The 12,848-nt window shown below is 41.0% G+C and overlaps 1 protein-coding gene across 19 annotated transcripts in view; it reads right to left on the bottom strand.

Moving 5' to 3' along the window:
• The window catches only part of TLE1 (TLE family member 1, transcriptional corepressor), a 98,611-nt gene that overhangs the window by 31,631 nt on the left and 54,132 nt on the right, over positions 1–12,848 (bottom strand). For all 19 annotated transcript variants that reach the window (XM_008994808.4, XM_008994809.5, XM_078349144.1 and 16 more), the window contains one exon: positions 2,516–2,632. In XM_008994808.4, the coding sequence (XP_008993056.1) occupies positions 2,516–2,632 (117 nt within the window). The remainder of the gene's footprint in view (positions 1–2,515; positions 2,633–12,848) is intronic.

Raw genomic sequence — 12,848 nt, 5'->3', positions numbered from 1 at the left:
TCTAGGCTAGAAAGTTTACCCTCAACTCTAAATTCAGGTCTTAAATGATGTGTTTTCTAATCATACCCAGAGCACTACACGTGGGAGACCCAATTTATTTTCTTCAATAGTGTGTTACAAGATATACTTAAGCCACAGTTACAAGGGCACCATGCAATTCACTAGTAACAACTTAAAATTACAACCAATGAGGAAGCCTGGGTAATCCTAAATAACAGTCTATTGAAATAAATATTTTCATGCAATAAAGAATAAAATACTAACAAAAATCTGTTTTCTCTTGGTAAAGCCCACAGCAAAGCACAAATGTTTCCAAGTATTAAAGGTGGTGATGAAAAATATAATCTAAATGAGTTTCTCTTTTAGAAAGAAAATTATAAAAAATGGCTATGTAGTATACAGACTGAACTAGCAAAAGGTAGCAATCAATTCCTTTATTACAATGGAATTCTGAAGTAAGTTTACTATGACTTAAATCTTAGCTTTGTACTGGACCCTTCTGCAAATATAAAGCTTCACAGAACAGTACATGTCTGTCATTAGTGATCTAAGGTCTGAGGGCTTTGTCCCAGATTCTCGAACATCTCTCCACACATGGTCCCTAACCATCTATCCAACCAGACAAACGTAGTACATGCAGTCACAAAACTACCATGCCAGTCTGGTAGTTTTGTACCTTCCTCCAAGGCCATCAGGGACGTAGCCCCAATTCAGCTTGGCATGGTAGTTTTGTAACCTGTACTAGGTTTGTCTGGTTGGGTAGATGGCTAGGGGCCATGTGTGGAGAGTCATTACTAAATAACTAGAGCACTCATTACTAAATAACTTACACATCAGCCTCATGAAGAGCAATTCAGATTTCAACATCAGCAAATTTCTGCATGTTATAAACCTTCCAATTTGCCTTTTTTTTTTTTTTTTGAGATGGAGTCTCTCTCTGTTGCCCAGGCTGGAGTGCAGTGGCACCATCTTGGCTCACTGCAATGCACTTCAACTCCTGGGTGCATGCAATTCTCCTGTCTCAGCCTCCCGAGTTGCTGGGAATACAGATGCCCGACCAAGCTCAGCTAATTTTTTAGTAGAGACAGGGTTTCGCCAAGTTGGCCAGGCTGGTCTTGAACCCCTCACATCAGGTAATCCACCCACCTCGGCCTTGAGCCACCGTGCCCAGCCCCAACTTGCTTATTAACATTCACAAATGAAAGTACATGTATGGGACACTGGCTCTGGGCAACAGACAAAGGGAAAATGGTATGTGCTAAAAAGCGTTGGGCTAGGGTGGGGAGAACCAACAACTTTGTTTCTTACTATGTTATTTGTTTCTTACTATTAAACCATAGTGCAAAGTGTGAACCAATTTGAGGATCTCTGGTAAAATAATCCAATACTGGTGACTGGGTTTCGGCATCTTAGCCTAGTGTCGAAGAGCGGGGATACTGGAGCTGGGTTGCTGCCAGGCTCTATCACCAATTGTGACCTCCAACAAATCACCAGGATGTTACAAGAGTTCAATGAAATAATCCATGTGAAAATCACAAGGTACCTGGCACAAAATCCAGGTGGTGCTCAAAAAGATGTTACCTATCATTAGCTATAGGCTTGGGCCAGCCAGCAGAAGACACTAGCCTCTATCTAGTGTTTAGACCTCCACTTAGCCTGCAGTAGACATCTCTTCCTCTAAGGCCATCAGGGACATACCCCCAGTTCAGCAACTCTGAACTGTTGCTGAGAATGCATCAATCCTGAAACAGACACTCAGGGACACACAGGCAACTCCAAGTCATACATCAGCTGCAATGTTTATATCCCTGAGACCAAAGCCGATGGCCATCTGGCTTGGTTTGATTTCCTTTTGCATGTGGTTTTAGCTGGATCTGTGACTAGAGTCCTCACTCCATCAACCAGTAGAGTGCCCTCATCTATGGAATTTAAACAAGAGGCCTCTGGGGTTTCTTCCATTTTTACCACGAACTTAGAACGCTAGAACGCTCACTGTGGAAGATGATGAACTCTGCCTTGAGAAGCAGTATGATCCTATATTATCAGAACAGTATCCAAACAGCTTCTGTGACACTAAAATGTTTACTCTATTTTAGCAGGAGTGGCTACCAAATTTACAGGGTCCAGGACAAGATGAAAAATGCAGAGACCTTGTTTAAAAATTGAGATTGCAAATATGGTGAGATCAGAGAGCTACACCAAGGGAGGGCGGGGCTGGGGGGACTCCTAACAAGAGCAGGGCCCTGAGCAACCGCACAGCCCACAAAGCCGGCCCTGTACGTTCATATTCCCTTTTGAGTAACAAAGGCAGGAAGTCTAAAGCATAACACTCAGCCCAACAGAAGCATAATTTACAGCCTCAAAGGGAAATAATATCCTACAGTCTAAGAACCTGTCCTCTTTATGCTATTATTTTTAAGGACATGGCATTATCACTAAGATCTTAGAGTATACTTAGATACTCACTTAGGTGAACAGTAAGCAAGCAATTATTTCAAGTCCTTTAATTACTTACATAGTGGCTGGAATCCTTATCATCCACTTTCCTTTTCTTGATGTCATTGGAAAATTCAGGCCCATTTCTGCGTTTATCTGTGCCTCTTAGACTATCTGGAACCAGGAGGGAATTACTCTGCAAGACAAAAAAAATTAATCCAAAGATTTCTTCCCAAGCCTCTTTGTATACATGAAAACCCAACCTTGATGTGAGAACTATTTTTGAAAGGTGATACCTACACAGCCTTTCATTCCATTTAATTCATCTCATCTAAAGACTTTCATGGCAAACATTTCTAGAGGTTTACACACTTAAAAGGGAGACCCCTAGGCCAGGTGTGGTGGCTCACGCCTGTAATCTCAGCACTTTGAGAGGCAGAAGCGGGTGGATCACAAGGTCAGGAGTTAAGAGACCAGTCTGGCCAACATGATGAAACCCCATCTCTACTAAAAATACCAAAAACAAAAACAAAAAAACCAACACCCCCCAAAAAAAAAATTAGCTGGGCGTGGTGGTACACGCCTGTAATCCCAGCTACTCAGGAGGCTGAGGCACGAGAATCTCTTGAACCTGGAAGACGGAGGTTGCAGTGAGCCAAGACCACACCATTGCACACCAGCCTGGATGATATGGCAAGACTCCGTCTCAAAAAAAAAAGAGGGGGGAGACGCTGACTTTGCAATCAAACCATCCAAAATTAGGTGGATTCTTCAGGCCTTCTTGGAATTATGCTTCTGTTCTATTTACTGTTTGAGAAATAGGAGCTTGCTGTGTTTGTATGTGGATGTGTTTTTATTCTTTTCCACTGCGACTTCCTGTCAGAAATATGAATGGCCTATGAGCAAATCTTGAGATCACTCTATTAGACATTTTCTTTAACTGTAAGAGTCAATGTGTACCACTCTAAAAAGGCACAAAGGAAGCAGTGGGATTAACAGCATGGTTTCCTAAAAGGCAAATCACATTTTCTCCAGCAACAATAAAGGAACTCTTGAATTCTTTTAATTTATTGTTGAAAATAAGACTTGGTGTTCCTCGCCAATAGCACTGAAATTTAAGACCCAAGGGGGGAATTTCAGCCAGTGAATCTCCAATAGCAAGGCCAGCTCCCACACACTAAAGCAGGAACAAGGACTAATCTTTTCCACAAACCACACAGGATACTTTCATTCGCATATGCTGAGTATGAACTGTTGACCCAAAGAAAACAGGCATTTTAGATATTTTGGGGTCACAAGACATGATCTGACATCTCTTCAATTCCCATCTCCCCTCAGGCTAAAGCATCAGAACATGTTACAATGAGTTCTTTTAAGTGTGGGATTAGCATATGCAAGGGGGCAATTTGTTCAGTGATGTGTTACTGCCCTGAACAATGTTGAATGAGCTTTGCAAAAACCTCCTTTCACAAAGCCCAGATAACCCCAATCTCTGAAGGTTGTTTGAGAACTAAGAGGGCGGTGTCCAGGGCCAACAGACAATTATGCTACCTTTCCCCGCCACAGTGTAAAATAGAAGGGGCTGGGGGATACCTTTAAGTTAGACCACAGCTAATGCAACAGCATACAACAGGAGCAAGTATTTTATGGTACCTTCTTAGAAGCCTTGAGTTTCATTTCTAACCAGGCAGAGGTAATCAGTCAGGTGGCCAGCCCTCAAAGCTCCCCTGAAAACTATGGACCCCACCATGGGGAGTGTTGTTCCCAGCTCAAACACATGCAGGAGGAAATCGAAACTGGGAACCAGAAGGAAATCTGAAGCCTCAGAAATCAGGGACTGACTCTAAAGGAGCTGGGCTCTTTTATTCAAGACTCTTCAAGCTACACAAATGCCAGGAGGCTTAGATAAAAGCAGCTGGAGGGACCAACGCAATTCAATATAGAGAAGCTCAAAGTGATGTCTTTACCACAGTGTTTGGGGCTGAAAGGTGAGCCGGCTGGATCCCTGAACTAATTACCTAGATAAGTGTCCGCTAAAAACTAACCCCTCCGACGCAGACCCACAGCCTGACAAGGCTGCAAGAGACCTCACTCTTGCAAAGTGCTAACACGGCCTCTGAAAAGCTGGGCCAGGGCAGCAGCTACTTGCTCACACATGGGAAATGTGTTTAAATACACCTCTCTCTTCTAGGTTATTTCAGCCTGTGGTCTCCTCCTTCAGACTCTGAGCAGCACCCAGGGCAGGGCTGTATCTTATTCAACTTAACATCCACCCAAGTGTCCAGCAAAACGGGGCACAGAGTCAGTGTGTGCTGCCCAGTTCTAAGTTAAAGTCTCTCTCCAGAGCCTTCCAAGCCCTCCTGCTGTCAACAGCACTGCACGTCCAAGCCACGGGGCCATTTCAAGACAGCTTCTTAATGTCTTGTTTAGTGATGTCAAGTGGTACTGTGAGCATAAAAGTAAACTACACTTCTGTTAGAAACAATACAGTTCCTTTTAGAAACAACCTTGCTACAGCTGGACCTTTAAGACCGTCAAGCTTTGAGGCCTCTGAGTCTACGTGTTCAAAGTTACTACTGTAATTTTCATCTGAGCAGCTTAAATGAAGCCTATAATCTGAATAGGTTTTGAAAAGCTCTGAAAGTTTCTCCGAATGTGGACAAGGCTGGTAATTAGCACCCCTGCTTATCTGAAAACGGTCCCCATTCAACAGCAGACTTCAACAAATTACAAAATAAGATGCCTCACCCTACCTTTGACACTGTAAAATTGACTCAAAACAAGGCAGTGGAGAGTGTGGGCTGGAAAGGCCCAGGAGAGCCAGTCAGACTTGGGGATCCCTGGAAGCCCAGCAGGCTTTCTACTTAAAGCCTATCCTACCAAAAACAGATCGATTCCTTTCCCCTTGTCCCCATGAACCCAGATTTCTGTGTATAATTGCCCCTGACTTCTTCCAGCCCTGAAGCTGCCTTCATTGTTTTTCTTGATATGAGCAAATAGTTCCAGCCTAATGAGCTTCACTGGCAGCAACAGCAACCATTCTGGTTTTTAAACTACTGCCTGGGGGACCCTTACCTTCATGATTACCTCATTTGTTCCCAGAAACCCAAAAGTGACTTTGTGGGTACTTCATTTCTTGAGGTATTTTTCCCTCAAGCTGTGATTTCTCCTCATGCACCCCCTACTGTGTGTTGCGTATGGCTCCAGGGTAGAAAACAATCATTTTGATGGCCATTAAGAGCTACTTTATACATATTTCAAGAATTCAGAGATTAACCTGGGTATTGACTGAATGTCATGTTGATCCTTCAAAATTTTGAATGCTAGGTTGTCTGGGTCCAAATCTAATAAATCGAGGCAACATTTATGAGGACACCAGTTGCAAAATAATAAAATAGAAGTTGCTTTGCATTAAGTTATTTAAAAATGATCATGAGGCCAGGCAAAGTGGTTCATGCCTGTAATTCTAGCACTTTGGGAGGCCGAGGTGGGCAGATCACCTGAGGACAGGAGTTCGAGACAAGCATGGCCAACATGGTGAAACCCCATCTATACTAAACAAAAGGAAAAAAAACAAAAACAAAACTTAGCCGAGTGTGGTGGGAGACGCCACTAATCCCAGTTAGTCAGGAGGCTGAGGCACGAGAATCGCCTGAACCCAGGGTGCGGAGGTTGCAATGAGTAGAGATCGTGCCACTGCACTCCAGCCTGGGTGACAGAGACTGTCTCAAAAATAATTTAAAAATTAAAAATTAAAATCAAAAAAATAAAATTGGTCATGCATTCTAAACACAGAAAATAATTAGAATCTAACCTGACAAGAGGCCAAAGCAACCTTGAAACATGAAGTTCCTCCTCCTCCTCCCCCCACCCCCTTTAATCTGGAGGACTAGAGATAGAGGTGATTTGCCTGAGGCCAAGCGGCTCCATCCACCACCTGATGACTCCTATTACAGTCCAAGTGCCTCCCCTCTCTCAGAAGAGTGATTTTTAAACTCAAGTTTACATGCATAGAACACTTGTACCCAAAACATTATGTAAAATCCACCCTGGCTCTTTAAACTACTGTGTGTAATATTCTAATGTGACACAATACCTAACGCACGGTTTCTCTGACCCACCTCCTAACCAACAGAATGCCTAGCTTTATCGGGTTAGATGCCTTCCATACCAAAAATAGAAACATGTAATTTTTTTTTAAATGAACATTTTAAAGTCTACTTTAAAATGAACTAGGAATAGTCCCAAATTCCTGCCTTGCCACTCAAATCCCAAAATTAACACTGAAAAGGACCTCAGCGGAGAGTGACAAAGCAGCCCAGGTACGCACAAGGTTCATGGGATACCAATCACTGCAGGTTATCATCCTACAGACCCTATTTGCTACTGCAGATCCCTCTTCCCAGAGTCCATGTGTTCAAAGATTTTAATCTACCAAACAGCATTCAAGTAGAATTTGTTTTTCAAATATTTATTTGCCAAATAAATATGTAATCGAGAATCAGAGTTTTGATCATTATTGAGAACCAGTGTTACTATACTGACTGATACACTCTAATTCCAGCCAAAAAACCCAGTGTTTTATTTCACCTTGCAGCTGGCAAAATTTAAATCTGCCAGGATTTTTTAAAGACTGTAAATGTTGGGCAGACTTCTATTACAAATGTCCCAAAGACTGAAATTTATAGACTGCATGTAAGTTTTCCTTTGTTTTAAAATTTTTTCAAGAAACAAAATTCACCTCATTTAGGTCTTCTACAGAAACTCAAAATAGGAGTTATACAGTCCACGGAGGACATTACAAGCCTAGGCAAATCAGCTGACAATACGCTTTTTTCAAAACAAACTAAAATTTTAAAATCAAATGATTTTCTACACCTATGTGTGGCGCACACTTATGAGTAGAGTCAAGTAAAACAATAAAGAGAGAAGCATATCTGACAAGTCTAAAAGAAAAGATCCCCCTAGAATGCTCACCATCAGAAACATAAAAGAGGGTCCAGAAATGGGCAGAACTGGCATGACTTTTATATAGAAAGCACACGAGATGATTAGATGAGGGGCAAGAACAGAGAAAACCATATACTCCACAAGAAGGGACTCTCCCTCTCACGAAAATTTGGAATTCCGTGAGAACACCAAATCTCAGAGGGCATCTTCGCTGGCAACGAGCAAACTGCTATTTATTAATATACGCTTCCTGGGGGTCACATCTAACTGGCACTAATAGGATGACAGAATAGAATGGCTATGACAGCAAAAGAGCTGGTCAGAAGAAAAAAGGAATGGCAGATCTTCTGATATTGCAGCCTATGTGCATTCTGAGACAAATTCTGAGCACAATTTCCTAACTCTGGGAACCATGTTTTATTAAACACACACCAGGGTCTTTCCCTGCAGTAGCTCAATGGCCTCAAGGTAACTAGATAATTGGCAAAGTGTTTGCATTTCCTGGATGGGAGAGGCCAATATATTCTTTTAAAATAAAACCAAAATAAACATTCCAATACAATTATGAAACCATAACTTCACATAAGAACTTACAATGTAAGTAGATGGGCTGACTGATCCTCAGAGAGGATCCAGTGGCATCAAAAGTAAACATCAAGACTGGGACTCTATTGCTTTATCCTAACCATTCAGCACAAGTGATGTGTCTATTTCATGCTCCAAACACCCCCTCAAGACTGAGGTAGCAAAGACCCAGCCACTTCTGTAAGGATAAAAACCAGTTTTTCCAGTGTTGCTCCAAGAATTTGACTTTTATTTAGCAATTTAACAGTAATGGTTGTTCACATATACTACCATATTCTGGAAAGTAACCTCAGAAACTATGAAAAAAAAAAAGCAAGTTTAATAAAATGTTGCCCTGCCAATGCTACAAATACTACTCACAGAAGCCTTGATGAATCCTGAGACCTCCAAGCAACTTTTCTGCCAACAAGTCCAAACCCTGAAACCACCAGCAGCAAAACTGAAAGGAAAATCTACTCATGCATATAGCAAAAGCAAGACAGGTTTCCCTAATGTAAAAATAAAGCACATTATTCAAATGGATTTCTTCAGCTGCCATGCTTATTCCCCTTGGGAACTTTCTCCTCCCTGCAGGAAAAAGTGTTTGTGTCAGAGGTACAGATTGGAAACTCGTGACACCTCATTTATCCTCAGTTACACTAAGGCAGTAGGAACCTAATTTACTAGCACACTCCACACTGACAATTAACTTCTCGGTGAACATTAAAACAATTAGGTAATGACACACCCCATCACATCTGTGTGCCTTCTCCATCTACACCTGGTATCAATTAAGCCATCACCCTGTGCTGTACTTTTTGCTACAGTCCAACTGGGCATTCATATACTCTGCCCGACACTTTAACTAATGTATTTTTAATCCATAAAACTAATGAGAACCCCACTTGTCAACAACACGGACAAAGTTGAAAATCTGTCCACTGGCAACCATACCACATCTCAGAACCCTGCCTGTGCAGCCGGTCTGAAGGGCACACGTCAATGTTTCACATAGTTTAAATGCAAACTATGGGAAAGAACTAGTGCATTCCTGCACCTCGATTTTTGGAACTGTAGAATGCTGGTGGCTGACTCACTCAGGCAGACTCATGGAAAGGTAGCCATGCAGGTGACATATGGGGCCGATAAATGTTGAGGCTGGACAGGGTGCTAAAACCACAATGTCTTCGTCATCATCTCCTTTCTAGCTGGCCCTTCTACCCTCCTCCAGGCAAAGCAAAACAAATCCTGGAGCAGACAATAAATACAATTATTTAAAATTAATTTTTAAATAACCTCATGACACTGCCATTCGCCAACTCAGAACCTAATTGAAGCAAAAACAAAATTTGTGTATCAGGCTTTTCTGAAAGCATAGTTTCTAAGAGCTGCTTAGCCATTTCTGTGCCTCTTTGCTCTTTAGCCCCCACTGAGATACTTGCTAATGCAAGAAATGGCCCTGAAACTACAAAGCATTAGGTCAGGACTTGACTGAGTTATCTGTATATCTGCCAGCACTTACATTTATACCTTCTTATCTCAAAGATGAGGACACAGAGTTTGCTGTCCACCTATGTCCCAGTGAGGAAATGATAAAAATGATTATAGGGACCAAAGGAAAAAAACTGCCCACAATTGTAGGTTTTCTAATTACAGCGCACAAACTGAAGTCTAAAAGAGGTTTTGGAGGAAAAAAAATATTGTCGTTTTTTGTTTTTCTAAAGAGTAAAGATACCCTATTTTCACTGCAATCACAGTTAGATAAAACCTGAACGTTAATCCAGTTGCTCCAACGCCCCGATTATCTACCTGGTGACATTCCATCCACTGTAAACAGACATCTCCACCTGGTATAGGCTACTGACAATCTAGAAACCACCAGGACTTTCCTTTCAAGGATTCACCCTACTCACAGCAGTCATGCCAACTTCCTCGAAGAGGATCTATTCTTTTAAGCAGAGTTTTTAACTCGGCCAGAAGGAAAACCTGCCCAGAAGACTGCTTAAGAAAACTTAAGTGCTTTTTCCATTGTGCCTAAAAACTGAAATTTTAGGTGACTCATCTCAGTTTTAGCCTTTATTTCCAGGCAGTCTCTTAACATGTCAGGTCAAGATTAATTCATAAGATTTAGGCGAAACAGCACGTCTTAGGCTGTGTCTACTTTTGAGAAATGTATCAGGAAAGTGATCAAGTTAATAAGCAGCTGAGATCACTTTCACAGTGCTGACACACTGAGAACCACAGTAACTGCCACCTTGGCACATGGACCTTTATTTCCCTAACTGCCTGTGTAATGTGTATTTTAAAAATGAAGAGAAAACCAAGGCTGGGTGTGGTGGCTCATGTCTGTAATCTCAGCACTTTGGGAGGCCAAGGCAGGAGGATCACTTGAAGACAGAAGTTTGAGACCAGTCTGGGCAACATACTGAGACTCTGACTGTACAAAAATGAAAAGAAAATTGTTTTAATTAAGAAAATAAATAGGAGATAAACCCACAAGTAACAGCATTGAGTGTAATGAATGGTGCATTTACTGTTGTCTTGCTACTCTGCAAAGGGCGGTGCAAGGAGGACATTCCCTAAGTACTTTCTATATGCTGTTATCCGCCCACCTGAGGCAACCACTACTATCGCCATTTACAGATAGGGCTAGGAAGGCATAAAAGGATGAAAAGGCCTTGGCCTCTGCAGCCAGAATCCACTCAGGTCTGCCTTTGTACAAAACTCATGTTCATTCTATCACCCCTGATGCTGCCATGGTTCCCATGGGTCTCTGGGAGTGAATGTGACTTTTTTTTCCTGAGGAAGACCAACAGTATTCTTTACAAAGCAAGCCTCACATTATTAACTCCTCCTTGCCTTCTATAATGTTGTTGTTTTGAGAAAAAGTGATGGAAGGATGGTCCTGCCTCTGTCAATTAACTGGTCAAAAACAGCTAGAGAAGAGTAACAAAACAAAGACACCACCTTATATTAAACAAGGTGATGGTTGTTAATTATCTCTAGGTAAGTTCTAAATAGAAACTCCTGGTGATTTTAGAAGTCACTTACAGAATGACAACATGGTCCCTCAGACTATCTCTCAATCTCTGTTAACTAAGTAACTATGTGACTGGATGCACCCAGCCTCTTTGATAACACCATGGTGCTGTGCCATATGGCCGGACAGAGAGATGAGTAGTGCTTAGACTGCTCTGGGTCAGGAACCCCTTTTAAGAATATGATGAGTTATAATCTCTCCCCAGAATTCTGCAAACGAGCCCAAACCCACCACAACCTACATACACTTACATAGTCCATCCGTGAATGCTGCTGCTAGGCCTACACACTGTCTGCTCTGGAGTCTCTCCCAGAGTCTCCTTCCTTTTCCAAACAGTGATCGCACTGGCTAGGTATTTCAGTGTCTTACATTCAACAAATGTTTAACTGTGACATTAAAAGGGATCATGGCAAAATGAAGGCAAGTATACACAGTACCTCAAACAGTACGAGAGCACATAGTAAAGACTCAACAAATATTTGTTAAATGACTCAAAGTATTTAAAAGTATGCCCTTATCATACATTTTTTTAAACCATACAACTTTGTCAATTCTCTGAATCTTTCAAGCAGCTAAAAATAACATTCCCTTCAGCCAAAATATAATGTAATTTATCTTTACATTAATTAAAATATCTAAAGTTGTTTTTATTACTACGGAATGCTACTAAGAAATACCAGCCTTTCTTAGGTCATTTCATATTTCTCTGCTCAATAGCTTCACTTATATAAGAAAAAAACAGGTATCAAAATTTAAAAACAGCCAAAAAAATTTTAAACCAAAGCAAAACCTCTATAAGTTGCTAGCTTTATCATTCATCCCTTTCTAGAAACTTTAAGGTAGTTTCCATAAAAACTTTCACTCTTAGAACAGCCACGTGTCACTGAACAACAGGGATATTTTGCAAGAAAGGCATGCCAGGCAATTTCATCATTGTGCAAATATCGAATAGTATACTTACACAATCCTGGGTGATATAGCCTACTACACACCTAGACTACCGCTCCTAGGCTACACACCTGTACATGTTACTGTCCTGAATATTACAGGCAACTGCAATACATTGTAAGTATTTGTGTATCTAAACACACCTAAATATAGAAAAGGTACAGTAAAAATACAGTATTATACTCTTATGGGACCACCATCATATATGCAATCCACTATTGATGGAAATGTTGTTATGCAGTGCACTGATTGCACTTCTGTTTTCTAGGTTTCACATTAAAGCAGATTGCTTAAGGTTCATTTGTTTTCCTACCGTGTCAAATTAGCAAATTAATTTCTGCCACTAAAAATAAACAAACTGCCTATCAACCAGTTATAGGCTCACAGACAAAAATCCATACACACCCACATTCCCTGTAGATCCTGTCTGATTTCTGCACTTGGTATAAATATGTTCAATACCGAAAGAAGAGCAAGAAGGAATAAAAATAGGAAGGAGTTTGTCTTATTTATGGCCAAGGTTCTTAGACTTTGGTCCAAGGATCCCTTAAGGGCCCCAGACCCCTTAAGGGCCCCAGACACTCACACATCTCCACGCGAGCAAATACCTAAATGTCAACTAAATACCACAAGAGAGAAATGCAGGAGAAGAGGGCTATACCCTTTTAAACTAAATCAACTACAATGCATTAAAGACATTTGCAGACATGCATAGCAATGCCATTCTTCCCAGTACAGTACTTTTGTTTTGGAAAAGTTATTTTTCATTAATAATGTTATTTGTATTAACACAATTTAAATTAAGCAGCTCTTCATCTGTTTAATTTTTTATTTCTTACCCAGTAAATATCAAAAAATCAAAATAGTAATCCAGTAAATATCAAAATATAACCCAAATAAACAAAAAGTT

The sequence above is a fragment of the Callithrix jacchus genome, chromosome 1 (assembly GCF_049354715.1).
Source record: "Callithrix jacchus isolate 240 chromosome 1, calJac240_pri, whole genome shotgun sequence".
NCBI classification, from domain to species: domain Eukaryota; kingdom Metazoa; phylum Chordata; class Mammalia; order Primates; family Cebidae; genus Callithrix; species Callithrix jacchus.
Note: the sequence above shows the minus strand (reverse complement) of the source record. Positions and strands in the feature narration are given on the sequence as shown.